This window comes from Lynx rufus, unplaced genomic scaffold (assembly GCF_022079265.1).
Source record: "Lynx rufus isolate CCGP_SWC_20201006 ecotype Redwood Valley unplaced genomic scaffold, mLynRuf1.p SCAF_7, whole genome shotgun sequence".
In the NCBI taxonomy this organism is placed as follows: Eukaryota; Metazoa; Chordata; class Mammalia; order Carnivora; family Felidae; genus Lynx; species Lynx rufus.
This window is the reverse complement of record NW_025814889.1, coordinates 123,864,193-123,889,843: the sequence shown is the minus strand read 5'-3', so window position 1 is coordinate 123,889,843 and position 25,651 is coordinate 123,864,193. Positions and strand designations below refer to the sequence as shown.

Sequence of the window (25,651 nt, the reverse complement as noted above, 5' to 3'; positions counted from 1 at the left end):
CCCTCTACTTCACCTGCGGTAGGTCTCCTGGTATCCTTACTTTGGAGATGAGAAAACCGACACTTAGAGACCTTGCCAGGGTCACCCAGCTACACAGAGTAGGACTGGGATTTGACGCCTGGTCCCTCAGCACTGGGGCCTGTGTTCTTTGTGACAACAGTGTCCTGTGAGGCCCTTTCAGCCGCCTGTGACGTAAAAACATGGTGTGTCTATTGGGAGTGGCTCCCCAAGAATACACCGCTCTGGGGCCCACGGGTGGGTGCGTGGCCGTGTCTCCCTGTGATGTCTGTGTCCTGCTGGGGAGTCTGGATAGACCTCGTTCAGAGAAGAGCCACCACAGCCTCCAGGAGTCTGTGTGCAGAGAGCGTACCCTCTGTCTCTGGTTCTCGCGCCGGTGGCCAGCCCTGTGTCCCACCGTGAACCTCCTGAGCGAACCCACCGGGCGGTCGGACGCGTCAGGCTCTGCTGTCACAGGATGGGCGTCTCCTGCGGTGGCTCAGCGTTCATCAGAGTTGATTACAGGTGGTTGACGTGGACTCGGGTGTGACACGGGCCGGGGCTCAAGTCCGGCCCAGCCTCCGTCTATCTCTGTGAGCCTGAGCCGTTCGTTTGACTCCGCTTCTCAGATTATTCAACGAACGGACATGAGATGCTCGACCTCCTCCGTGCTGGTGCCGTGAGGAGTACGTAGAATAAAGTCGCAGACGTGTCCAGAACAGCGGGTAGCACGTGGCTGGCTCAGTGAAGAAGCACTGTCTCAGGAACGTTGAAGTATCTTCCCCGGGTCCTCCCCCTTCCTCCTCACTCCCAAGTTCAGGAGAAGACTCCAGGGATGGGCAGGATCGCGGTGCCGTGTGGTGGGTTCCGGGCATGTGTGTGTGAAGTGTGTTAGTAAAGACATGGAACCGCACACAGCGTTCAGAGGTCTTGGAAACGCCCCTGAGTGGAAATAGCGTTTGGTGATTTCTTGGCATGAGTGGCGGGCATCAGATAAATGAGCTCAGATGTGACATTTGAGTCAGCACTTTGTGCAGCTCAGACACTTGCCGCGTGCAGTTCAGCTGGTGGGAGCAGGAAGCGTCCTCACCCAAACGTGGCCCTGGTCACGACAGGTTAGTCCAGTCGTGCAAAGAGGCTCCTGTGCGTCTTGATAGCTGTCTGGGTTTTTACGTAAGCAGTTGACATCGTGATTGGGAGATCCTGGTGACACAGCCTCTCTAGGCTCAGGAGTATTCTTTTGTCCCGCAAGACTGTACTCCAAGGGCAGAGGGGAGTCGGGAGAGCAGGCAAAAAGGCCCAGGCCTGACTCCCCGCCCCACCGCATCCCAGCTGTGTGGCCAGGACACATTGTTTCATTCAGTGCCCTGGTGCCCCATCTGTAAAATGCGAATGGTAGGGCCCGTGTGCAGTAGCAGCAGATACCGCGCTCGGTACATTGGTGCTCCCCTTGGGGTAGCTGGTGTTCTAATTCTGGGATTTGGGGAGGGAGAGAAGGACTTGGATGCCTAGTCCAGTAGATAAGAATGGAGCTGGGATTTTTGCAGAATTCGAAGAATGGTTTAAGAATAGGAAATGCCAGGGGAACCTAGCTGCCTCTAGAAGTCAGCGTGTGTTCTGAGTCACAGTGTTCGAGCAGGAACTGGGTACCACACGCTGAGGGAGGGGCCCTCTTGGCCCGGGTGGGTGGGAGACTGCACCTGATAACGGTGAGGTCTTTCCAGCCCCCGAAGGGTGAGCAGCGGCTGACAGTCCAGATGAGGAAAGCAATGAACGCTGTATGGAGGGCCCCTGCCCCCCTTTGAAAAGTTTTCTGCTTGGGTTGCTTCATGAAACCTGGTAGTGGGGCCATGCAGGGGGCTCATACACTGAGGTGCTCACATGTGAGCTGAATGGATGGTTGATAACGTGTTGGGAGAAGTTGTGCTTCCAACAGAGGGGACTATTCATCAGCAGCCTTAAATACAGTAGGAGGAAGTGAAGTCTTGGAGGTAGAAGCAGATGTGTCTCCGGGGTCTTAGGGAAATAGGAGTCCCAAGGCAGAGGGATGGGATGGGCAGAGGGAGTTAAAACGAGAGAAGCTGGGGCAGGGGTGAGGCCTTACCTGTGTCTGGGCAGGTAGATGGGAGTGGGTGGAGGGAGGGCACTGTGGCCAAGAGGAACTTGGTCTGAGAACAGAGGGCCAAGCTGTGCTCCGTCCTGACCCCGTCTTCCCACCAAAGTACATCAGCCACCTCAGCTTTTGTACAGGGACCGGATGTGATCCGTGTCTTGAACTCAGTACGTTGTTTGCTGAAAAATGGTTCCTTTCTTTTTTTCTTAGTATCCGGCGGAAATCAGGAAGTATGAGTATGACCCAAATTTTGCCATCCGTGGACTTCACTACGATGTGCAGCGGGTAGGTTTCACCCTCACGTTCTTTTACAGTTTGATGGTGTTTGGGAAGAACGTGTACTCTTGGTGCTTTTCTTTGCTGAACACAGAACGTGATTTTCAGTTATATTCTTTGGGGCTGCAGAACTGAATGATTTAAAAAACATCTTTAGATAAAGTCTTTTTCAGGAGACTATGTGTTGGAAAAAATGAGTGAATGCATTAGCCATTTGGAAGATACTGTTTATTTCTAGAAGGAAGAGCCAGTTGTCATATTGTTTTGCAGATTTTGCAGTCATTTCCTTGGCAGGTTGCACGGTGCTTTAATCAGCCAGCAAGGCCCGTGTCAGATACATACAGGGTACTTCCTTGTCATGTCAGCCTGGTGTTGACACGATTTATAACCCACAGTCCTCGTAAACATGCTGTCTGTTCTGCGCTACTCACCTGTGCATGTGTTTATGTTTTTGAAGGCGGTTTTGATGAAGATAGATGCTTTTCATTACATCCAGTTGGGAACTGTCTACAGGTAAGAGTAAGAGGAGGTAAATTTAATTCACCCAAAGTAACCAAGTGGTTTTGGGTTTCAAGACCCACTGACCGCTTAGTGATGCAGAGGGTTTCTGTGTGCGTATTTGTGATTTATCCACTCATTCCTTCAGGAACATTGATTGGCACCTACTGTCATGCCAGGTCTGGAGGGTTTGGCTTACGAGGATGCTCCAAGGAGCTGGGAGTGTAGGTTGGAAGCCACATAAATAAGCCAGTGACTGCAGTCCGTAGTGACGAAGGCGATGATGGACGTGTGCTGAGACTATGAAGGGGCACTCTGGGGGACTCTGCGGGAGGAGGGCTCTCCAGGGGTGTCTGTCTGCCCGCTGAGTGAGGGTTCTGGGATACGGGTTTGGGTGGGGAGGGGTGCTGGGGTTAGGCAGCGGGTTCTGGTTCCCACCATGGCAGTTGAGTAGTTTGGATATTAAGACATTCCCCCCTCCTTGCCCCCCATTTATTAGAATTAATAGAAGTACTTAGTTGAGGCTGAAATCTTTGAAACTGAACATGAAGGATTTTGCCTTTTCTAATTCTTGAATTTGGGGAGGATTTAGGAGTGTCGTTGTTGTACCTTAAAAACAGAGGTGTGCATATCTTAGATTCTTCTTTCACAAACTTTTTATTTTTTTATAGTTTTTTTTAATGTTCATTTATTTTTGAGAGAGAAATCGAGTGAGTGAGAGCGGGGGAGGGGTAGAGAGAGAAGGAGACACAGAATCGGAAGCAGGCTCCAGGCTCCGAGCTGTCAGCACAGAGCCCGACATGGGGTTTGAACTCATGAACTGTGAGATCATGACCTGAGCCAAAGTCGGATGCTTAACCAACTGAGCCACCCAGGCGCCCCACAAACTCTTTATTAAAGTTAACATTTTTTTTTATCCAAGTTAAATATGTTCACAGAATCAGTGCTGAAAGTGTTGTGGTGGGCAGCAGTCCTGTGTCCCCCCCTTGCCCTCCAACCCCTTTACACTCTTGATTTTTTTTTTTTGTTTGCATTTTTCTTCCAGTAACGTGCTTATTTTTCATATTTCTGTTTCCTAATTTATTAATTCTGGACATCATCTCTGCCACGGGACAGGACTTGGCATGCACACACACACACGGCTTCTGCAGTCTCGTTTCTAGAGCCTCGTGACGGTCCATGTCTGCCTGTTCCTCCAGTGTTGGTCATTGTTTGCATCGTGACTCTTCAGTCTTATTTCCTTCTTAACACCAGGTCGTGCACCGTGACTGCTTTCTTCCTTGTACAGCGTGTGCCTTTTCTTAGATTTCATAACAACATCATTTTTTATTTGCTTCATTTTCCGTAGAGGTGTCCCTGGTTTTTTCTAAATGCCCCATCACAGATATCATCCGTGTGTTTATTTCCCAACAGTTCAAATGTTTTTAGATAATCTATCACTTACTTTTTTTTTTTTTTTAATTGACTACCCTTCTCTGATTGCTCATCCTGGAGCTTGCGTTGGCCTCTGTCCCCATTCCCTGGTTCCTGTCCCTTCCTCTCTCTGGTTTACTCCCTCATTTTGCTGGAGCACATCCTCCAGGAGCTCCCCAGTGCCTCACAGGGCTGAGCCTCTCTGGGGGGCTGTGGCGGTTATTCGGTTCCTCTCGTTGGTGTCCCTTGTGGGCCTCTGTTCTCCACTTGCTGTGTCAGGCACTTGCTTTGTGTCTTGCGGTGAACATACTGAAATGTCTTGTCTGCTGATGTTTTTGCTCTCACTTCCCTTGACTTTTGGAGTAGTTTATTCTTTTATTATCATTTTAATGGTGTTTCAGAGGGGAGAAGAGATGCCGATGCTGATGAGAATAATAGTACTGGTGATAATACACAGCCACTAGCAAACGTGACGTCTTGCTACGGCACAGACACCGTCACAAGGGCTTTATTTCAGTTAACTCGTTTGATCCTCAGAATAACCTTGTGAGGCTTGTACTAGTATTACCACAGAGGTCTTAAGTAACTTGCCCAAGGCCGCACAGAAGTAGGATTCAGACCCAGGGCCTGTGGTCTGGGCTTGTTGTAGGCGTGGCTGGCTCCAGGGGCCAAACTGACCTCTCACAACTCTTTCAATCTTTTGGCTCTCTCCCTCTGGCTTTGCTCCAGGCAGACCCCTCTGTGTGATGCACCCAGCCCCCCCCCCCCCCCCCCCCCCCCGCCCTGCCCCAGGTCAACAGGAGAAGGGAACTCTCTCTTGCCAACAGGTATAGCTGGTCTCGGAGTGCGTGAGGCAGGGCACAGGGTGCATGTGTTCCTTTCCTCTGAGTTCTTTCTTGCTGCTCGCCACCTGTTCATGCTGGCCTTCTCCCACGGTACGGTTTTCCTCCCTCGCTGCTTCTTGAAATCTCACCCATCTTTCCTTCGGGGCGGACTTGTGGGGAGGTCTCACCCTGCCCTCTCAGCCTGACCTGGTCTTTCCTTCCTCTTCTTGGACGATGCCGTCCTGTGGCTCCTGATTGTCTTGTTTCTTCTTCTGTAGACAAGTTGTCCACCGTGTCAGGGAGTGTGGGGCAGAGCGAGACCCCCGCCGAGGCGTTTGGAGGAGAAGGAGTGTCCAGGTTTAGGTCCTGGGACGGTCGCTGTGGCCGCAGTGCCGAGGGGATGTGGTGGGCCGAGGGGGCTCTGGGGTCACACCAGCCCCGCTGCTCACATGTGTGTGGCCTTGAGCAAGTTCTTGGCCATCCCAAAGCCTTGGTATCCTCCTCTGTAAGATTGGCATAACTCCACTGCCTGCCTCAGGGTGACTCGTCGTGTAGACCAGAGCATGCTCAGGGCGGCAGAAGCACGCGGAATGCCCTTCCTTTTCCCTTAAAAGGGGTGAGAATGAGCCCATGGCCGGGCAGAGTGCCCCCTCCTCAGCCTCACCCGTTTCTGAGACCTGCTGCGGGTCCCCGGCTCCCACATCAGTTCGACTTTTGTGTTGTGGGCTGTGGGAGTGGATGCCACGGGCAGAGGAGGAGGCAGACTGGCTGTCCCCACAGTCCCATTTTGTACCCATGATTTAAGTTCTTCATGGGGACCTTGTGAAAGCTGCATTTGCTCTCATCACAGGCACATTTGCTAGCACCTCTGTATACTCTTCTGTCTTCTCAGTTATGCCAGGAGGGAGGCGCTATCATTGTTCCCCATTTTGAAAATGGCAGTGAGACCCAAAGAGGTTAAATTGCTTGTCCAGGTGATAGCCCTACTAATTAAGGAAGCTGGGATTTGAACCCCGGACAGACTCGGTCAGATTTGCACTCCTAACCTTTCTATTTCTCTCAGTCACACAGAGCTGTGTAAGTAGTTTCAATTTTTTTTTTTTTTAAAGTTCGTTTATTTTGAGAGAGGGAGTCAGAGTGAGTGGAAAAGAGGAAGAGAGAGGGAGACAGAATCCTAAGCAGGCTCTGCGCGGTCAGCTCAGAGCCCGATGCTGGGCTCGAACCCACGAACCGTGAGATCATGAGCTGAAATCAAGAGTCAGACTCTTTACTGACTGAGCCACCCAGGTGCACCCCCCCCCCCAAGTAGTTTCTGTTTTGATCCTAGCGCTGGTTGAGGTTACATCTAGGTGCAGGCGGTCCCCCAAACCCCCTCCCTCCCCACCAGCCTGTCGCGGAATTCAGCTGGCTGCAGCTGGCTTTCTCCCCGCTTTTGAGCTGACCTTTGGTTACTTGGGCCTTAAAGATGCAGCTTGTGAGGTTCTGTGCCTGTGAGTGTGTCTTAGGGTAGTGCCTAGTTTGGGGGCAGAAGGATGACTCCCCCAGCAGAGTTCTTCCACTTTTTATAGTTTCTAAGTGTTAGAGCCTTAGGCGTGTGCACGCCTGAGCACTGATACTTTAGCAGGAGCTCTGCCCCAAGGTCATTGTCCAGACTGATCTGGTGAATGATAAAGTGCAATGTATCAAGTTAACCAAGATCGGGGGCAAAATATTAATGCATCTCCTTGGGTATTTTTGAAAGTTCTATGAGGGTGGAGAACAAAGGGAAAAGGCTGAAATTAGATTCCCATCACAGCTGCATGTCAGCCATCAATTACAGCTTGTATGTGTTGTTGGCCAGGTGATTTTATATGATAAGCAGCCTGTTCATATTAGTAACTAAGACTCTTGTTGCATCGTGGATACTCCCACGTGGCACCGCGGAGACTTCCCACCATTCATTCTGTGGTCTCCTCACCACTGGTGTCTGTTTCTCAAGCACCTTCCCGAGAGACGCGGCTGGGGAACAGACATTTTTCTTCACGACACGCTGGAGCAGGCAGTGCCAGGTGGGGAAATAGGAGAACGTGAAATCCCCAGTGACAGCACCTGCTCCCAGCGCCGGTGGCCGAGGCAGGGTGAAACCCAGGTCACTCGGACTCCAAAAGTCACCCTTCCCTTTGTGGAGGGGCTGGATTGGTTCACAGATTCTGCTGCGGCTCCTGGAGGCAGGCAGATGGCAGATGTCACCCTGGCTTTTTGTAGATGAGGAAACTGGCCTTTGCTGTCATATAGCATCTGGGGTCATCCCTCTTGGAGGTGGCATCTGGGCTTCCTGCCTTGTGTCATGGGGTTTTTAGTCCGCCCGAGCCTCATGCATGGCTTTTCCCTCCTCAGCGCTGACCTTAGGTTAGAGCATCAGAGGTCAGGAGGATGATACAGACAAAGCTAGCCTGTCTCTCCCTAATGTAGTAAAAACATAAAAATGGAAACAAAGACCCACAGCAAGGCAAAGGAAGGCCTTGTGCTTTGTTGAGAGAAGCAGCACGACGTAGAGGTTGAGGAGCTTGGGCCTGAGAGCCAGGAAGCCTGGGGTCCGGTCCTGACCCACCACTTCTTACTTCGGTGACCTTGGCTAAGATATGTGACCTATCGGGGCCTCAGTTGCCTCTGCTGGGAAATGGGAGGATGCTAGTGCTCCCCTCCTAGGATTGCTGAGAAGTGAGTGAATGAGTGTGTGGAATTCACATCTGGCGTCTAGGACGTATTATTTTTCTGTCCTTATTCCAATGGCCTGCTGTTAGTAATGGTAGCAGCTTCTCACCTGTGATTTGTAGCGCTTACCAGCGGCACGTCTCACCTCCTCGTGACCGCGGTGTCTGGCACCTCAGCCGAAAATCCCAGCAGTTGCCAGAGGTCTGAAAATCGCTGTTCTTGCTACGTGAGTCTAACTGCACTGCCCGTGATTTTTCCAGAGGCCTCAGCGTTGTCCCCGATGAAGAAGTCATTGAAATGTACGAGGGGTCCCACGTGCCTTTGGAACAGATGAGTGACTTTTATGGAAAGGTAATGAGAGATTATTCATTTAAGGCAGCCTATCTGTTTCCTTCTCGAAACACGGCCTGGTAGATTTGGGGTCTCTGTGTGCTCCTGCGGCACTGACAAGGGCACTTGGGACGTTTTGGGAGACCCTGGATTTGAGAGAGGCTCGTATGTTGGTGTTTCTCCTAGGTCCTTCAAGATTGCCCTTTCTTAGCCCTTTCCTCCCTACCTGCTAGAGGCTCTCTACACTTTCCGTGCACCCGCCCCTGTCTGTCACCCTTCCTCCCAGTGTGTCCCCACTTTCTGATAAAGTCCGCGTAGTAGAGGTCACCTGCCCTGAGATCCAAGATAACGGGTCACCCTGTGCCTCAGGGAAGCCTCTGCTTCTCTGACTTCTGTCTCTGAGCTTTTGCTCCAGTCTTGTTAGGTGGGCTTTTGTTTACATTGTCCAAATGCACTGGAAGATGCCTGGTCAGCTGGTAAACTTAGGGCTACAAATCGCAGGCACTCAGAGAAAGGCTCTTTTTCAGGCTCACATATGGCCGCACGGAGGTGCTCGCATTCAGGAGAGTTACGTGGCTTTTAATGCCATTCCCCAGGCCATAATCGACTTGCTGACTTTCCTCTGGGTTTGGTGGGGTAGAGTGAGCTGGAAGTTAGACAGAGTTGTCACAGGAGCGTGACATGGGTTAGACTTTTGGGGGGGAAATCAGGGCATTTCCTTGGATTTCCCAGTTACGCTTAGAGTAGGATGTCGGCTGTGGGGGGAATGAGAAGAAAAGGTGAAGGCTTCTGCTTTGTTATTGTTAGAATTATCCTTTTCTTAGGGAGAGGGATCCAGATGTTGATGACCTCCCCCAGGTAAGTCTCCACTTCTGAAGTTCTCCTCCCTGCTTGCAGAGTTCTCACGGAAACACCATGAAGCAGTTCATGGACATCTTCTCCCTGCCAGAGATGTCACTCCTGTCCTGTGTCAACGAGTACTTTCTCAAGAACAACATTGACTATGAGCCTGTCCATCTGTACAAAGACGTCAAGGTGAGAGGCGGTGATGCCACGACTCTCCAAGCATTTCAGCAAAGGGACAGAATCATTAGCCTCCTTTGGCTAGGTGTTTGAAACAGTCCTTCGTCTGGGATCTCTTTTATTTACGGTTTTACCTTGAAAATTGTTAAGAAAGATATTACACCAGAACACTTGGAAATCAGTCTAATTTCGTGTTAAAAGAAGAGGGTACTCATACTGTTATCTGGATTTCTAATTCTTTCCGACCAAAAGGCAGGGCCCATGCATCTGGTCAGAGGGGCTGGTGGTGGCTGAGGTCCAGCCGGCCCACCTCACCCCTGCGACCCAGCTCACCCCTGCGCCTGCCTGTGGAGAGGGTGACGTCACACCAAGGCTGCAGCCCTCTTGTCCCCAGAGGTTCCATGGAGGCCTTCCCAGGCCCTGCAAAAGCTGTGCAGAAACCCAGTGGGGGAGGTTTATAGACAGCTATGAAACTTACACACATGCATATGCACATCATTTATGTAACTTCACATTTATATATTTTCACTTATATTCACAAACGTGTGTTTATATGTATTCTTTAAGCTGTCTGAACTTTGTTCAGTACTTAAAAACATGTTCATGTATTAATAATATTTATTTCAAATATATATAGTAAATATATGCATATATATTCATATATGTAGTATATATTGTGTATTAAATTTTTTTTCATGTTTATCTGAGAGAGGGAGATCGAGCAGGGGAGGGGCAGAGAGAGAGGGAGAGAGAAAATCCCAAGCAGCACAGAGCCCAATGCAGGGTTGGATCTCATGAACAGTGAGATCATGACCTGAGCAAAAGTCTGGAGTTGGATTCTTAATTGAGCTACCCAGGTACCCCTAAGTACTTATAGTTAAAAGATCTGTACTTATGTACTATAATGCTTTTATGCCTACATGCTTAGGACTGGTTTTAAATTTTGGCTAAAATTACGGGTTTTAGGAAGATGAAGGATGAAGTCTAGCTTCTCAATGTTAGTCTGGTATTGTTTGAACTAATGTTAAATATTTAGTTTCTGTTCTCCTTTTGGTGCCCTGAAATACTTTAAGAATCACTTGTGAAAAAAAAGAAGAAGAATCACTTTCAGTTATATAACCCTTTGCAGGCATGAGGAGAGATGTTTATGCACCAACAGTGAACACTTACATATATTCCAGGCACTGTTTTTCTGAGTGCTTTATGCATATTAAGTAATTAAATCCTCACAATAATGCCTGGAGGTAGGTACTATTTTTACCCTCATTCTACAGTTAAATTGAGGCACAGAGAGGTTGAGTAACTTGCCCAAAGTCACACAGCTCGTAAGTGGTAGAGCCTAGATTTCAGGCCAGGTAAGTTTGGCTCCGGCTTGCTCTTAACCCCTGCCTTCTGTTGATGTGAAGTTGAACAAGCCGGTGCTAGAAGGTGATCGGGGTTGAGTTTATAGTCCAGAGGTGCTCACTTTTGACAGAAGTCTACCGGTTTTCTAAGGCTTATGGCCCTGTTTTGCCTGCAGCCCAGTCCCCGACCACACCCTCCAGTAAGTGTCCATGTGCCTCCAGGCATGCCGCCTAGGTAGCAGACCTGCTTAGTGCCCCCTGAGAGGACGGCTGTGCTCTGATAGCTGCAGGCCATCAGGCTGCCACACCCTGGGGCGCGGTGAGGGGCGGTGGGGGCGGTGAGCGGCCTCCTCTTGATGGTGCTTACTGGCTGGCTTACCATCTCCCTGACGATCCCCGCCTCACTGAACTGAAGGTCCTGCCATTGGCCTCGACCTCTTTCTCTAGATGATGGAACCTGCCCTTGGGGTCCAGGGAGGGGTGCAGAGAGGAAACAGCAAGGACTCCCTTTCCGCAGATGCCCTGGGACCGTTTCTGCGTGATCCTGCATAGACGTTGCCATGTATCACGTGGGCTTTGTTCAGAGTTGTTCGCACAAGTTACCTCCTCCCAGGGGCCCTTTTGACAACTGCATTGGAACCTGCCACTGTCGCCATGGAAACCTAAGTCCCCCCCCCCCCCCCCCCCGAGGGGCCGCCTGTGCCAGATGGGCCAGAATTTCGATTTCATTTGGTGCTTGCATCACCAGGCTTCTAAAGGCGGACATCGTCCCGAATGCCGTCTCGCTTGTCCTGTTACTCAGGCGACCTCACTTATGGTTTCACTCACTAAAAACCTCTCTTTGGACAGGATTCAATTCGAGACGTGCACATCAAAGGAATCATGTACCGAGCAATCGAAGCAGATATCGGTATGTAGCCTCATGGTGAAGACAGCCTTCCCCTGCCAGGCCACGGCGCAGGCATTTTGCCTTCATTCCCGGGGCCGAGCAGGGGCCGTAGGGCCCTTCCAAGTGCACCGTGCGGACCTGGCTTCCTCACGGTTCAGATGTCTCCCTCCCCTTTGTCTCAGAACTTGGCGTAACAGTGACTCAAAAACAGGGGAGCGGGCGGCTGCAGGCACTTCGTGTTTTCACTCAGACCCAGGCAGGAGGCAGGGGCTTGGTCCCCGATGGACCCGGTACTGGTGGGGCCACCCTGCCTTAAGACTTTTCTGCCCCTGGTGCCCTGGACAGTGCCGGGCCCCTGGGCCCCTTTTGGTAACCACCTGCAGCCTGACGGACTTCACGCTGAGTCCGTGTGTACTCTTCTCTTGCTCGCAGAAAAGTACATCTGCTACGCCGAGCAGACCCGCGCAGTGCTGGCCAAACTGGCTGATCATGGCAAGAAGATGTTTCTCATCACCAACAGCCCCAGTAGTTTTGTGTAAGTTGTTGTGGGTGACCTTGCTGGCTCCAGCTCACGCCTTGTATTCCCACTGACCTGAACAGTTGGAAATTGGAAAGAAAAAGTTGCAAAAGTGGTTAATCCCTCTCTTGTGAGACTCACCTGGCTGACGTGTCGTTCCAGGGACAAAGGGATGAGGTATATTGTTGGAAAAGACTGGAGGGACCTGTTTGATGTGGTCATCGTTCAGGCTGAGAAGCCAAACTTCTTTAACGATAAGCGGAGGTGAGTGTCTTTCCGGGAGAGCTAGATTTTAGTCCTTTGCTGCCGTGAATACTTACGTAGTGTGACTTGGTAAAATCTAGCTGGAAAATCAGAAGCATCTGACATTATAGCTTTTGATTTTTAATCCTTCTAGCAAGTAATTGCATAGAGGGTGAGATTAGTGCATGGCCGACAGCTTGAGACTGTTCTCACTTCAACCTGAGTCCTACGAGTCAGGCTTTAAGAAAACTACTGAGGGGCACCTGGGTGGCTCAGTTGGTTAAGTGTCCGACTTCAGCTCAGGTCATGATCTCGCGGTTTGTGAGTTCAAGCCCTGCATCGGGATCTGTGCTGACAGCTCAGAGCCTGGAGCCTGCCTCAGATTCTGTGTCTCCCTCTCGCTCTATGCCCCTCTCCTGCCTGCGCTCTGTCTCTCTGTCTCTCTCAAAAATAAAATAAAAACATAAAAAAGAAACTTAAAAAAAAAACAACAACTACTGACAGCAGTGAAAAGCCATGCGTAGTGTTAACATCGTAAGTTAGACTTCTTGATGCAGGTGCATTGTGAAGCGTAACAAGACAGCAGCAACAGCAAAACTGCCTGGTGGGTATTTTTCTCCGTACAGCTCTAAGTGGTGCATTTAAAATTCCAGTTGGATTCTGCAGAACTCTGCAGAAGTTATGTGTCAAGTGGAGTACCTCTCTACCAAGGCTTACGTGGTGTGTTCCTGTCATGGGAAACAGAGGGGCGGGAAGTCGTGGGTTCTGACAGTGACTCCGGTGTGCTCTTGGCATTAATAGGTGCGGATCAGGGATCCTGAAATGCCTTTAATGTGCAGAACCGACCTCTTCACCAAGAGTCGTCCCCCCAGATATCAATAGTGTTGGCAGTTACTGCACTGGGGTTATAAGAATAATCTGCACTTTGTATAAAGAAGCACTTTAACCCACATTTTTCTGTTCCACGATTGGTAACCAGGCAGTCTTTCCCTCTCTGCCAGGTGATTTAACGTATCATAATGCAGTGCTCCATAGTTCATGTTGAATGGATTAAATTCCTCTTGGGACACTAAATTCCCATTTTCCAAGTGTCATAGTGATTCCTGAAGGAAGAGGCAGATCCAAGAGCCATGTGCAGAGACTGAGAATTCAAGGGAATGAAGGAAAAACTTAAGAGTGTTGATCAAAAACAGCTATACGTTGGCTGGCTGCTTTCTCACTGAGAAAACGCTCTCCCGAACTTTCTTATTAGATCCCAGGGTGTGATCAGGACAAGGGCCTCATCTCCCCTTTCACCAAGGACACCCTCTCCTTGTTACACTTATACACAGTGGCAGAGTGCTGTCTTAGACTGTTTCCTGGTGGGGGGGGCGGTGGGCAGCACAGCTCTCCCTGCCCACCCCCCCCCGCACCCATTTATTTTGCCTTTGTTCTGCACACCTGCAACACCTCTGTTCCTCCCATTTTATTTATAATGATGGTCAGAGACAACCTGAAGGAACATCCATAGGAGGAGATATTATACAGCCATGAGAAATGATGTGTTTGGGAAAAAAAGCAGCATGCATGTTTTATGATCATAAAATACAACATACGAAAAATATGTAATCACATGGGAAATTGCTCACAGTATTAGAGGAGAAAAAGATACCAATCAGGATATATGGTGATCCTCATTTATATTCATAAAAAAGAGAAGGGTAACAAATGTTATCTTTATAGATTGAAAGACACCTACTGAAATGTTAGATGTTTATAGCCGGGCACTGGGATTATAGGCCATTTTCCTCTTCCTCATCGTATTCTGCATTTTCCAGATTTTTTGCACTCAGTTTCAATGTTTTTCTAATCAGAAAAACAAGCCAAATAAATGTTATCTTACAAAAAGCCAAACAGGGGTGCCTGGGTGGCTCAGTTGGTTGGGCGTCCGACTTCGGCTCATATCATGTTCTCACGGTTCGTGGTTCAAGCCCTGTGTTGGGCTCTGTGCTGTCAGCTCAGAGCCTGGAGCCTGCTTCAGATTCTGTGTCTCCCTCTCTCTGGCCCTCCCCCGCCCCTCCTCCCCACACTCTGTCTCACTCTCTCTCTCAAAAATAAACATTAAAAACAAAATTTAAAAAAAAAAGGCAAATAGACCCTGCATGCATTCTTTTTTCTTTTTAACTTTAAAGATATAATTGGCTTTATTGATCGATTCATGAATCAGGCTTCATCCCATCTAAGTAGAGGGGAGCTCCCTGAAGGCTTTATTCTTATTCCCATTTTGCATCATAAAATGATATGCCTCATCCTCAGATTTGTTTTTTATGTAGAGTGGCTGAATTTCAAGTGCCAAGCTCGACACACGTACTCAGGCAGCATTTCCAGAAGCGTGTTTTTGCGAAGCAGATTTTCTGTGTGATCAAATGCATTTAGGAAATCTGGGTTAAAGAAAGTTTCTGTACTGGGTGGGCTTTTCAGAGTCATGGATGACTTGTTAAGACGGCCATAAGTAGTGCCTCGTGTTTTGCAAATTTATTTGACCCTGGAGTTCTTTCCTCTGTAAATACATTTGGATACCGGGGTCTGCCCTGGATGAGGGCACTGAACCAGGGAGTGTGGAGGTGGAGTTTGGGTGCCCAGGCTTTTTGAGGTCTGTGCAGCCCCTTTCTGTTCCCAGTGAGTAACTGTGTCGTGTTTCATAAGCAGATTCCCACAGATCATGTTTCCTGTTTCTGTTGTTAGACCTTTCCGAAAGGTGAACGAGAAAGGTGTCTTACTCTGGGATAAGATCCACAAGTTGCAGAAAGGCCAGATTTACAAGCAGGTACCTCATGACCGATTTTTCCTTTTTGTTCCTTTGCTTTGTGGTCAGTTATAAAATGCTAACAGCCAACATTTGTTGAGTCTTACCGTGTGTCGGGTGTAGTTCTGAGAGTTCTGCTTGAATTGATGCTTTAAACTTAAAGCAAAATTTAAACTTAAGTCAATGTATTTTCAGTGTGCTGTATCCAGATTAACTCAGAATTGAGCAGTCTTTGAAAACAAAATTTAAAGCATTACTTTCATAGTCTGTACAATTTAAGATGCTAATAGTAAACCTTGGGTTTTTCACTTCAAGAAGCATTGAGTCACATGGTGTAGGACTCACCTAAATTAGTAATGGTTTCCTGATGAGCTATGTTTTATGTAGTTTTGATATATTTTGGTATCAGTAAAGCTCTCAAATGTTTGAATAAATGATTGAATTTCTGACCCTGATTGTGTTACTGAGTTTGCTTCATCTCATCCTTTAAAACTTTTTATTTCTGTAATATTTATAAAACACATGAAATTATAGAATAGTATTACCACATAGTTGTGGTTAAAAAACCACAAACAAACCCTGATACGTTCCTGGTGGGTCTATAACACAAGGCCGGGTTTGCCGGTAAGTGTATTTTCTTGCCGTGGAAGATTTGCTTGGATACAGCCATTCCAATTCTAGGAAGTTAGACCAAGAAAAGTATTAACATGTAGCTAAAAATTTGCTACAAGAATGTTTATCATGACTTACAAAATAGGTAACAAGTGTCCAACATGAGGGAATTGGTAAAAGGAATCACAGTACTTCTCAGCTACTGAAATGGTAGATTAATACTTACTGACATGGTCACAGAGTGTTCAGTGTAAAAAGATCGTTACAAAGAGGTATATACAATACGGATCATTTTTGGAACATACATTTGATTTAGAACAAAGGTCTGAGAGATTTCACACAAAGGTGTTTTTATCTTTATATTTTGATACTTTAAATAAATTATAAAAGCAAATAAAAAAAGATATTTTGGGCTACAGGTTATACAGGTGACACAGGTTTCTATCTCACATGATATCTATGTTTTTCTTTTCTTTTTTAAAAGATCTCTGTTTTTCTATTCTTGCAGGGCAATTTATATGAATTTTTGAAGCTTACTGGGTGGAGAGGATCCAAAGTGTTGTATTTTGGCGACCACATATACAGTGACCTGGCGGTGAGCCCTTTTTTTTCCATTTCTTTGTTGGGGGACAGATGTGTTAGTCCTACTTACTAAGGAATTTCTCTTTTGTTTAAAACACTTTTATGCTTTCAGGTCACATATTTTTTTTTATGTCTCATTTTTTTGTAGAATAGAATGGATCATAGTTATAAAAAAGATCATTTTTTTTAAATGGTAGAGAAATTAGCAATTCACTCAGAATTTATCAGAAAAATCCACTTAAATAATGGTAAGAAATAAATGTAAGCGTTCTTTTTTTTTTTTTTTTTTTTTTAAATATCAGAAGCATCCATGTGCAATAGAAGAGTCTGTAAACTCAGTTGGAGCTCCTGCAATTCCAAAAACTGGCATTTCCAGGAAACAGCTATTATAAGAAAGTGAGGCTTTTCATGCCCATTGGAATGACTAGAGTGGTGTCTTGAATTACGATTTAATCTATAATTAGAACGAGGCTGAATCAGTTACATTTCCTTCCGTGCCCCGCTCCTGGTGCAGGGGATTTCTGTTTGTTAAATGGGCCCGGGCTAGTTGCACCATGCACGTTTTGCAAAGTCTGAGTGATGCTCAGTGTCCTCCGAGTCACCAGAGCAGGGTCGTGGCTGGCGATCAAACTCTGATTGGTATTTCTGAGCATTTTGACCCACATGACTGTGGTCTCGTGTTTGTGTCCCTCTTGCGTCCGACGCCTGTCTTCGGAGCGGTGAGCTGTAACGGGCTGCACGGTAGGCCCCCCTGGGAGGCATTTTCAGAGCACACGTGCTATCGTCTGAGGTCTGTGGACTCAGACTTCAGACTGCCTGGTGGTGGTGGTGGTGGGGGGAGATTCCAGCGCCTGTGTGCAGAGACCCTAGTCCCAGGCCATTTCAGCACGCACCCTGCATAATCGAGTCTGTCCACCGGGCTGAGGTCTGTCGGAAGGAATCATGGGCTCAGAACTGCAAGGCAGGTTTTCACCCCAGCTCTGCTGTTTTTAGCTGGATGAGCTTGCACACGTCCTCCAAGCCCCCGCGTCCTTATTTGTGAGCAGAGTTAAATCAGGGACTGCATACAGAAGTGCTTATTAGTGACACAGAAATATAGAGTGCTGCTGTCAGGGTGTCCGTACTACCAGAAGGTTTGGCCGAGTGACATGGCCTCTTGAGAACCAGTGTCTTTGGGCCTTGATGAGATAACTCTGTGCTGCCCTTGAGGAGTGCGGGTACGTGGCCCTGTGAAGGGACACACACGTACAGGTCTTAGCCTTCTGAGAGGCACTCACAAGGCAATGGTTTCCTCAGGCGTGGTCCCTGTGACATCAGCATCACATGGGAACTTGTTGGAAATGCGATTTCTCAGGCCTCATGTCAGACCTACTGAATCAGAAACTCTGGTGGGGCTCAGCTGTCTGTGTCTAGCTTTTCATGCTAAAGTTTGATATCAGGGTAATGTTGACCTCAGAATAAGTTAGGATGTGTTCCTTCCTCTTCAGTTTTTAGAAGCGTTTTAGAAGGATTGGTGTTAATCCCTTTTTAAATGTTTGGTAGAATTCCCCAGTGAAACTGTCTGTCTGGTCTTGGGCTTTTCATTGTTGGAAGGGTTTTGATTACGGATCAGTCTCCTTACTAGTCAAGAGGTCTTTTCAGATTTCCTATTTCTTCATGATTCAGTCTTGGTAGCTTGTTTGCTTCTGGAAATTTGTCCATTTCCACTAGGTTATTCAAGTCGTTCTATACTAAGTTTACAGCTTTTACAATTGTTCTTATTTCTCTAGAGTTGGTAGTAACTGCTTAAATTGTTGATTTTAGTAATTTGAGTCTTCTGGTTTTTGTTTGTTTTTAGTCAAGATAAGTTTGTCAATTTTGTTGATCTTTTTGAAGAACCAACTCTTGGTTTGGTTTATTTTTTTTTTTTTTATATTGTCTTTCTATTCTTTTTCCTTTGTTTTTTCCTGTTAAAAAAAAATTTTTTTTTAAGTGTTTAGCGCATGCAGAGTAGGGGCAGAGAGAAAAGGAGACATGGAATCTGAAGTAGGCTCCAGGCTCTAGACTGTCAGCACAGAGGCCGATGTGGGGCTCGAACTCATGAGTAGTGAGATCATGACCTGAGCTGAAGTCAGACACTTAACCAACTGAGCCAGTCAGGCGCCCCCTTTTTCCCCCCTGTTTTAATCTTTGCTATAATCTTTTTATTTCCTTGGTTCTGCTAGCTTTCAGTTCAGTTTGTTCTTTTTCTAGTTCTTATGGTGTCAAGTTTGGTTGTTAATTTGAGACCTTTCTTTTTTTCCAATGTAAATTTGTATGGCTGTGAATTTCCCTCTTAGCACTGCACTTGCTGCATCACATAAGTTTTGGTGTGTCGTGTGTGCATTTGCATTTACATTTGTCATAAGATATTTTCTCATTTCCCTTGTGATTTCTTCTTTGACTCATTGGTTGTTTCAGAGGGTGAACTTCTATGTTTTTCCTTCTGTTGTTGGTTTCTAGCTTCATTCTGTGTGATCAAAAAAGATGCTTTGTGTGATTTCAAAATGTATTACGACTTGTTGTAGGGTCTAACACAAGGTCTGTCCTGGAGGCTGTTTCATGTGCACTATGAGAAAAATGTGCATTCTGCTTTTGTTGGGTGGCATGTTCTGTGTCTGCCTGGTAGGTCTTTTTAATCTTTTCACTTCCAACCTATGTGTGTCCTTAGGTCTAAAATGAGTCTCTCGGAGGGATGCCTGGCTGGCTTAGTGGGCTCTGCGACTCTTGATCTCAGGGTTGTAGATCTGAACCCCATGTTGCGTATGGAGATTACTTAAAAATATGATCTTTTAAAAAAAATATGGAGTGCCTGGGTGACTCAGCCAGTTAAGCATCTGACTCTTGATTTCAGTTCAGGTCTTGATCTCATGGTTTGTGGGTTCAAGCCCTGCATTGGGCTCTGTGCTGACAGAACAGAGCCTGCTTGGGATTCTGTGTCTCCCTCTCCCTCTGCCCCTTTCCCATTCATGCTTGATCACATGCATGCGGGCTCTCTTTCAAAATAATTAAAGTTAAAAAATTTTTTAAAAAAATGAGTCTCTTGGAGACAGCATATAGTTGGATCTCATGCCGGAGTTTGAAAACTGCTGTTATAAAGTGATGAGATCAATTCATTACCTAAAAAATGTCAGAAATTATGTGGGCAATGAACATTACCCTTCAAAGGAGTCACCTTGTGAATGTAGGTACTTCTAACGTTGCTGCTAGTTTTCAAAACACATTTGGGTGCCCCTTTTGGGATAGATTTGAGAACCAGGTTGAGGCACAGAAGAAAATTAGTTTTATTATTATTAATGTATTATCATGTGCTTTAGTCTTAGGAATGTTCCAGATGACTTTTTACCTATTTTCAGAAGTAAAAGCTACCTTCAAAAGTTTGCCACCGTTGGCAATATTTAAAAGGTTGTGCCAGGGGCACCTGGGTGGCTCAGTCGGTTCAGCGTCCGACTTCGGCTCGGGTCATGATCTCGAGGTTCGTGGGTTCGAGTCCCACGTCAGGCTTTGTGCTGACAGCTCAGAGCCTGGAGGCTGCTTCAGATTCTGTGTTTCCCTCTCTCTCTCTGCCCCTCCCCCACTCATATTCTATCTCTTTCTCTCAAAAATAAACATTAAAAAAAATTAAAAAACAAAAAACAAAGGTGCCGTAGGTTTCCATGTATTCGAGGAGAGACCTATGAAGGTCTCGAGGAGAGACCTTCAATGAAACATTGAAAGGTTTAAGGAAATTCAGTAGGTGAAGAGGCTGGTCATCCTTAGGACTTACAGAGTGGGGATTCTAGCTGTAGGTGAATAGCCAGCGAACTTTTAAAATTGTAAACCTGATACCACTTTACTCCCTAAAACCTCAAAGCTTTCCTTTCTTCTTCAGAGTAAAAGCCTGATTTCCTCCTGTTTCCTACAAGGCCCTGCTTGATCTGTCCTCCAGCCTACCTCTCTGAAGGCATGACCTACCTCAGCCCTCTCTCCTACTCTGCCTTAGGCTCCCTGCCTTGCCATTCCTTAACAGTTCTACCTCTACCCCCACCCCCAGCATGTTCCTGCCCCAGGGCCTTTGCACTTGCTGTCCCCCCCCCCACCCCAGCTTGAATTTTTCTCCTCCCACATATTTGCATACTTTTTCTCCTTTCCTTGGGATCTCTGCTCAAAGGTCCCTTTATTGGCATGGTATTCCTAACCACTTTGTATATATACCATGGTAACTTTCTTCCTTCTTATTCTGCTTAATTTTTGATCATTGTCTTTATCACCACCTGCTTTTATGTATTACTTGCTAATTTTTTGTCTGTATTTCCCATGAGGGCAGGGTTTTGTCTGTTTTTGTCATTGTTTTATCCTCAGTATCTAGAATAGGGCCTAGCAGTTGTGAGGATTGGATACATATTTGCCAAATGAGGGAATGAATGACCATTTAGTATGGTTGATTGTAGATCTAAGATCTTCCAGGATATGGCTGACGTCAGATATTCTGGCTTAGTGTCAAATCATGAGATTACTGTATTTGGAATGAAAAATTTGACCACGTATGTGTGTGTTGTAGGATCATTCCGAGTCTGAGATTCTAGGATTCCCCCTAATCCACAAGGCCTGACACACAGTGGGTGATCCCCAGTGGTCTGTGGATGAATTCAACAGTCAGCATTTCGGTTGAGCCTCATTCTGCCCCTGACCTAATTGTTGTTTTACAGACCACAGTTAATGATCGGAGACCCTGTGTCTCTGCAGGGGCTGTGATTCACAGCAATTATTCCCAAAACAGAAACTTTCTTTGGGTGTAATGGTCAGAGCCTGGGGCTGACTTGGTTTTAATTAAATGTAATTCATTGAATTTGGCTTGGTTAATAACTAACCATTACAATTGAAGAGTAGTTCAGTGAACACCTGTTGCATCTGGGAAAGGTAATGAAATGGTTTAAATTCTGTTGAGATGAGTTGACTTTTTTGTGATCTTTGCGATTAGGATTTGACCCTGAAGCATGGCTGGCGAACAGGTGCGATTATCCCGGAGTTAAGATCTGAGCTCAAAATCATGAACACGGAGCAGTACATTCAAACCATGACTTGGCTGCAGACCCTGACCGGGTTATTGGAGCAGATGCAGGTTTGGGATTTTTTTTTTTTTTTCTCTCCTACTTTTTCCGTAAGTCTGAAGTTAGTCCATAAATCAGAGTTATTTCAGATATTTATTCATGGTTACATGAGGTGTAAGTCACCCTGAAGAATAAGTCCTGGGTTGTTTTGCCCCTAAGAGTGTTTTGCCAATTTCCCTAAAGAGAACTTTAAAAATGCCTTACACATTCATTTGGAGAAAGAGCTTTATGGGGCCATGTAAACACAGGTGTCTCTGTAGAGTCCTCCTTCAGTGGAAATCCAAGTGTCCTCACTTCCCCACTAAAGTTCTGTTGGGAGAGGTCCCATGGGATCGTGGGATTCGAGAATTTCTGCTAATGTTTGGGTCTAGTCTTGTTTCTGCCTTTAGCCTGCTGTGGACTTCTCAGTTCTGGGCCTCAGTTTCCCCATCTGTAACATGAAGGGTCCTGTGGAATGAATACATCAGGCTAGGCACCACAGCTGACTGGAGAGAGTCTCAAAGCAAAAGTTAAGGTCCCCGCATGCCGCCTCCATTTGGTTTTGAAGATAATACCTACAATTGGCTGGCTGGCTGGAGTTCAGTGGCCATTTTTTGCTTGTATTTTGCAAGCATTTGTATATTGCATTTTTTGCTTTTGCATGTAAGCTATATAGCCAGGTTTGGACAGTTAGTGAGGAATGTTGTTTTCGGCGGTTTTCTGACCTGCTGCTGGGGACCCACTCCCAGTCTCCTGAAACGCCTTGCTTCCCGCTTGGTTCGGCCAGCTTATCCCGCAGCCGTCTCGGCACGCGTGCTGTCTTAGGACAAGGAGCGTGGGTGCCCGCTCTCCTGGCTGACGCACCTGCAGCCTCTGGCCACGGCCTGTTGCCCGCAGCCTGCCAGCCCACTGTGGAACGGGCAGGGAACCGCCTCGCCAGCCAGCTGGCAGCCGGTGTGGCGGCGGCTGGCGGTGAGCTCAGGAGGAGCCACGAGGGCCGGTGGCTCCAGGGCGCACACAGTCCAGAGCGTGTGTCCTCGCACGTCCCGGGCCTTGTTTCCGTTGTGCTCTGGCTCCACCTGTTCTTGGCTCGTCTGTGGTGAGGACTCGTTCTGTTTCCCGTGCTATGCTTGTCCCTGAGATGCTTTTCCAAAAATAAAAGCCATCGATTCTGGGCTAATGTGGCTTCAAGTCTGTGCATAGGTCACACAGTAATAATAGTTTACGTTTTGTGTGTCAGACGTCGTGCTGAGCGCTTGCTCTACACGCGTTATTCATTGACACCCCAGCTGCCCTGTGCGGGTGGGTCTGCTTTTTCCACTTTAGAGTAAGGACACTGGGTGTTTGACAGGTTAGGGCAACACGTCTGAGGTCGTAAGAGGGCAGAGCAAGAACTTGAACTCAGGCTTGTGTGATGCTCAAGTCCATGCCTTTGAGCACGACGTGAACTTGCTTCCCTGCTCTTTGGTTTAGAGGTCTCAGGTGTGGCAAAGACTCTACCTCAGGCGCAGTCCCTCTGTGATGGTGGCAGCTGGGCGGACACACAGACACAATCTGCACACGGGTAGTGTCACTACATTTTAGCTTTGAGGGCAGTTGTTTTGTTTTCTGCTCTCTGACCTATATAAAAAGTTTGATGATTAAGGAATGTGTATTTAAATTTTTAAAAAATGTTTATTTATTTTTGAGAGAGAGAGAAAGAGAGAGAATGTGAGTAGGGGAGGGGCAGAGAGAATGGGAGACACTGAGCTGTCAGCACAGAGCCCGACGTGGGGCTTGAACTCACAAACCGCAAGATCATGACCTGAGCTGAAGGCGGATGCTTAACCAACTGAGCCACGCAGGCGCCCCTAAGGAATGTGTGTTTTAGAGAATGGAAGTGCTGAAAATATTCTGTGACCTTAGAAACATATAAGGTATAAGGTTGAGGGAGGAAGAAAAGGGAATTACCATTCACATTGCCGACCCCATTTTATAGGAGGGGAATTTGAGGCTGAAAGATAAGTAACTTATCCTGAATTCCAAAGTTAGTGAACAGCAGAACCAAGCTATACAGGAATGTTCTAGAAACCACGTTCTAGAACTGCGTTCTAGACACTATGCTCTAGTTACCATGTTCTAGATACCATATTCTAGACCGTGTTCTAGATGCTAAGGGCTTCATGTTCGTTTCTTTCTCAAAACCACTCTTCGAAGTAGGCACTAACACCCCCATTTTATAGATGAAGAAGCCAAGGCACAGAGGAGAAAATAACTTGCTGAAGGGGTGGGGGGCGTGCTGGGACATAGCCTCAGGCAGTCTGGCTCTAGAGTCTTAACCTCGAACTGTCGCCTCAGGCTCCGGCACTTTTGACAGCTTTCTGTCCAGTTAGACTCACTGGGATATAGAGAAGTACAGCAGGCAATTAAAAAAAAAATCCAAATGAATGTCATTTCTCACTGTTCTTCCTGTTCCCTTTCCACCCTCCCCGCTGCCCCCATGTTCACCTGAAAAGCTAAATTATTCCAGTGATCCTGTGTCACATGTTTCTGGAAACTCCCCCGTGGGGGTTATTTTCAGAGACGTAGCACATTATTTGGACTATTTCCTGAAGAGAAAAATTTGTCATCTGAGGCCGGGTTTGCTTTTTTTATTCGTGGAGCCAGCAGAGTGTGTCATTCGGAGCCAAGTCTGATGAATTAAATACAAGAGTATGATGTTGGTTTTAAGAAAGTGGCCGTAAGGAACAAAGAGGGTTTTGTTAACTAGCCTTGAAGCGCAGCCCGGGATGGTGGGTTCATGGCGGCGGTGCTGGCCGACGGTGGTACAGAGTCTTCCCAGGTTATCACGTCACGACCACGTTTAGCTGAGGGGGCGGCAGACTTCCGCAAAGGGCCAGGTCAGTCAGTACGGTGGGCTGTGTGGGCCAAGCATTCTGTCACAGCTACTCAGTTGTGCTTACGGCACAGAAGCAGCCACGGGCAACGCCTGTGGTGCTGTCCCTGTGACATCGGTGGACGCTGAGATTTGAATTTCGTATCATTTTCATGCACGATAACGTTGTTCTTCTTTTGATTCCTCACATCCCCAACCATTTAGAAAGGAACTTTTTCTTAAGCTCAGAAGCCGACAGAAAAAAGTGGTGGTGGGCCGGATTTGTCCGCCTCTGGTAGAGGCCGTTGGGCTGGCGAGGTCGCAGTACCCTGCTCACACTGGGTGGGAGGACTGGTGCAGCAGACGTAGTCTCTAGATTGATTTCAAGTCTGCAGGGCCTGCCCTGGGATGGGGGCCCACCTGCAGGGCAACAGTGGAGAGAATTCACATGCCCTGTGGCAGCTAGTGTCGAAAAAGAGAGTGTGGGTAGGTTAATTTCGGTAACCCCCTCACCAGAGAGTTCTCCCCTCCTACCTGAATGGGCGGAGTAAGGGACCCTCCTGCGTAGGCAAGGACGTAGGTGCTAGTTTAGGGGCTGAGATGGGTGTGTGGGCAAAGGTGGGGGTGGGGGTTCCCTCTCAGATTGACTCCTCACTCTCTGTGCTGTCACTTTGTTTTGTCATTTTACCAAGGCGTGACCCCCACCGGGGCCTCTGTCTTGTCCTCTGTCGTATCTTCAGCACGTATGTAGCACAGTGCTGGGCACATAGTAGGTGCTGAATACATATGTGTACGTACGCGTTTGTTTGTGTGTACGTGTGTATAAAAATGTGTTGCGGTTCCCCACACATTTCACCTTTTCTGATCTAGTCACATACCATGTAGAGCCTGGATTCTATAGTGAGTAATGTTTTTTTATTATTAAAAAAATTTCTTTTCATGTTTATGTATTTATTTTGAGAGAGAGAGAGAGAGAGCACGAGCAGGGGAGGGGCAGACAGAGAGGGAGAGAGAGAATCCCAAGCAGGCTCTGCGCGGTTAGTACAGAGCCCGACATGGGTCTCTAACCCACGAACTGTGAGATCGTGACCTGAGCCAAAACCAAGAGACGCTTAACCGACTGAGCCACCCAGGTGCCCCTATAGTAATTTCTTGATTAAAATGTGAAAACTATGTTCACAGAACCCGTATCACCACCCCCAGAAGCGCTGGACCCGTCTTCCGGTGCCCCAGTAACGCACAGCCGGCCAGTGGCCATCCAGTGGTAGCTGCTTCCTGGTGGTATAGGCAGTGGTGTTGGGGAAAATATCCACATTACAGGCTCAGTGAACATGGGTTTTGTGTGAATGGTGGAGTCGCCTTAGCCGGTGACTGTTAGGCTGTTGAGCTGGGCAGATGCGATCAACAGAGTCTTGGCTCCCTCGTGAGCAGCAGATGGTTTGCTTGTTTGGTATTTTCCTCCGGGTTCCAGGGCTGCCCCTGGGACCATGGATCGCAGGGAGCCCCACCTGTCCCCTGCCATCACGCGCACTTCTGTCCCTGGCATGCGTGTTTCTGTTTAGCCCCAAGAG

The 25,651-nt window shown here is 47.4% G+C and overlaps 1 protein-coding gene across 1 annotated transcript in view; it reads left to right on the top strand.

Annotated features, from left to right (window-relative positions):
- The window catches only part of NT5DC3 (5'-nucleotidase domain containing 3), a 63,095-nt gene that overhangs the window by 27,408 nt on the left and 10,036 nt on the right, over positions 1 to 25,651 (top strand). Inside the window, exons 3-12 of the mRNA XM_047066789.1 lie at positions 2,321 to 2,395; positions 2,844 to 2,899; positions 8,076 to 8,166; positions 9,043 to 9,180; positions 11,361 to 11,421; positions 11,833 to 11,935; positions 12,080 to 12,181; positions 14,885 to 14,966; positions 16,066 to 16,152; positions 21,118 to 21,258. Coding sequence (XP_046922745.1) covers positions 2,321 to 2,395; positions 2,844 to 2,899; positions 8,076 to 8,166; positions 9,043 to 9,180; positions 11,361 to 11,421; positions 11,833 to 11,935; positions 12,080 to 12,181; positions 14,885 to 14,966; positions 16,066 to 16,152; positions 21,118 to 21,258 — 936 coding nt within the window. The remainder of the gene's footprint in view (positions 1 to 2,320; positions 2,396 to 2,843; positions 2,900 to 8,075; positions 8,167 to 9,042; positions 9,181 to 11,360; positions 11,422 to 11,832; positions 11,936 to 12,079; positions 12,182 to 14,884; positions 14,967 to 16,065; positions 16,153 to 21,117; positions 21,259 to 25,651) is intronic.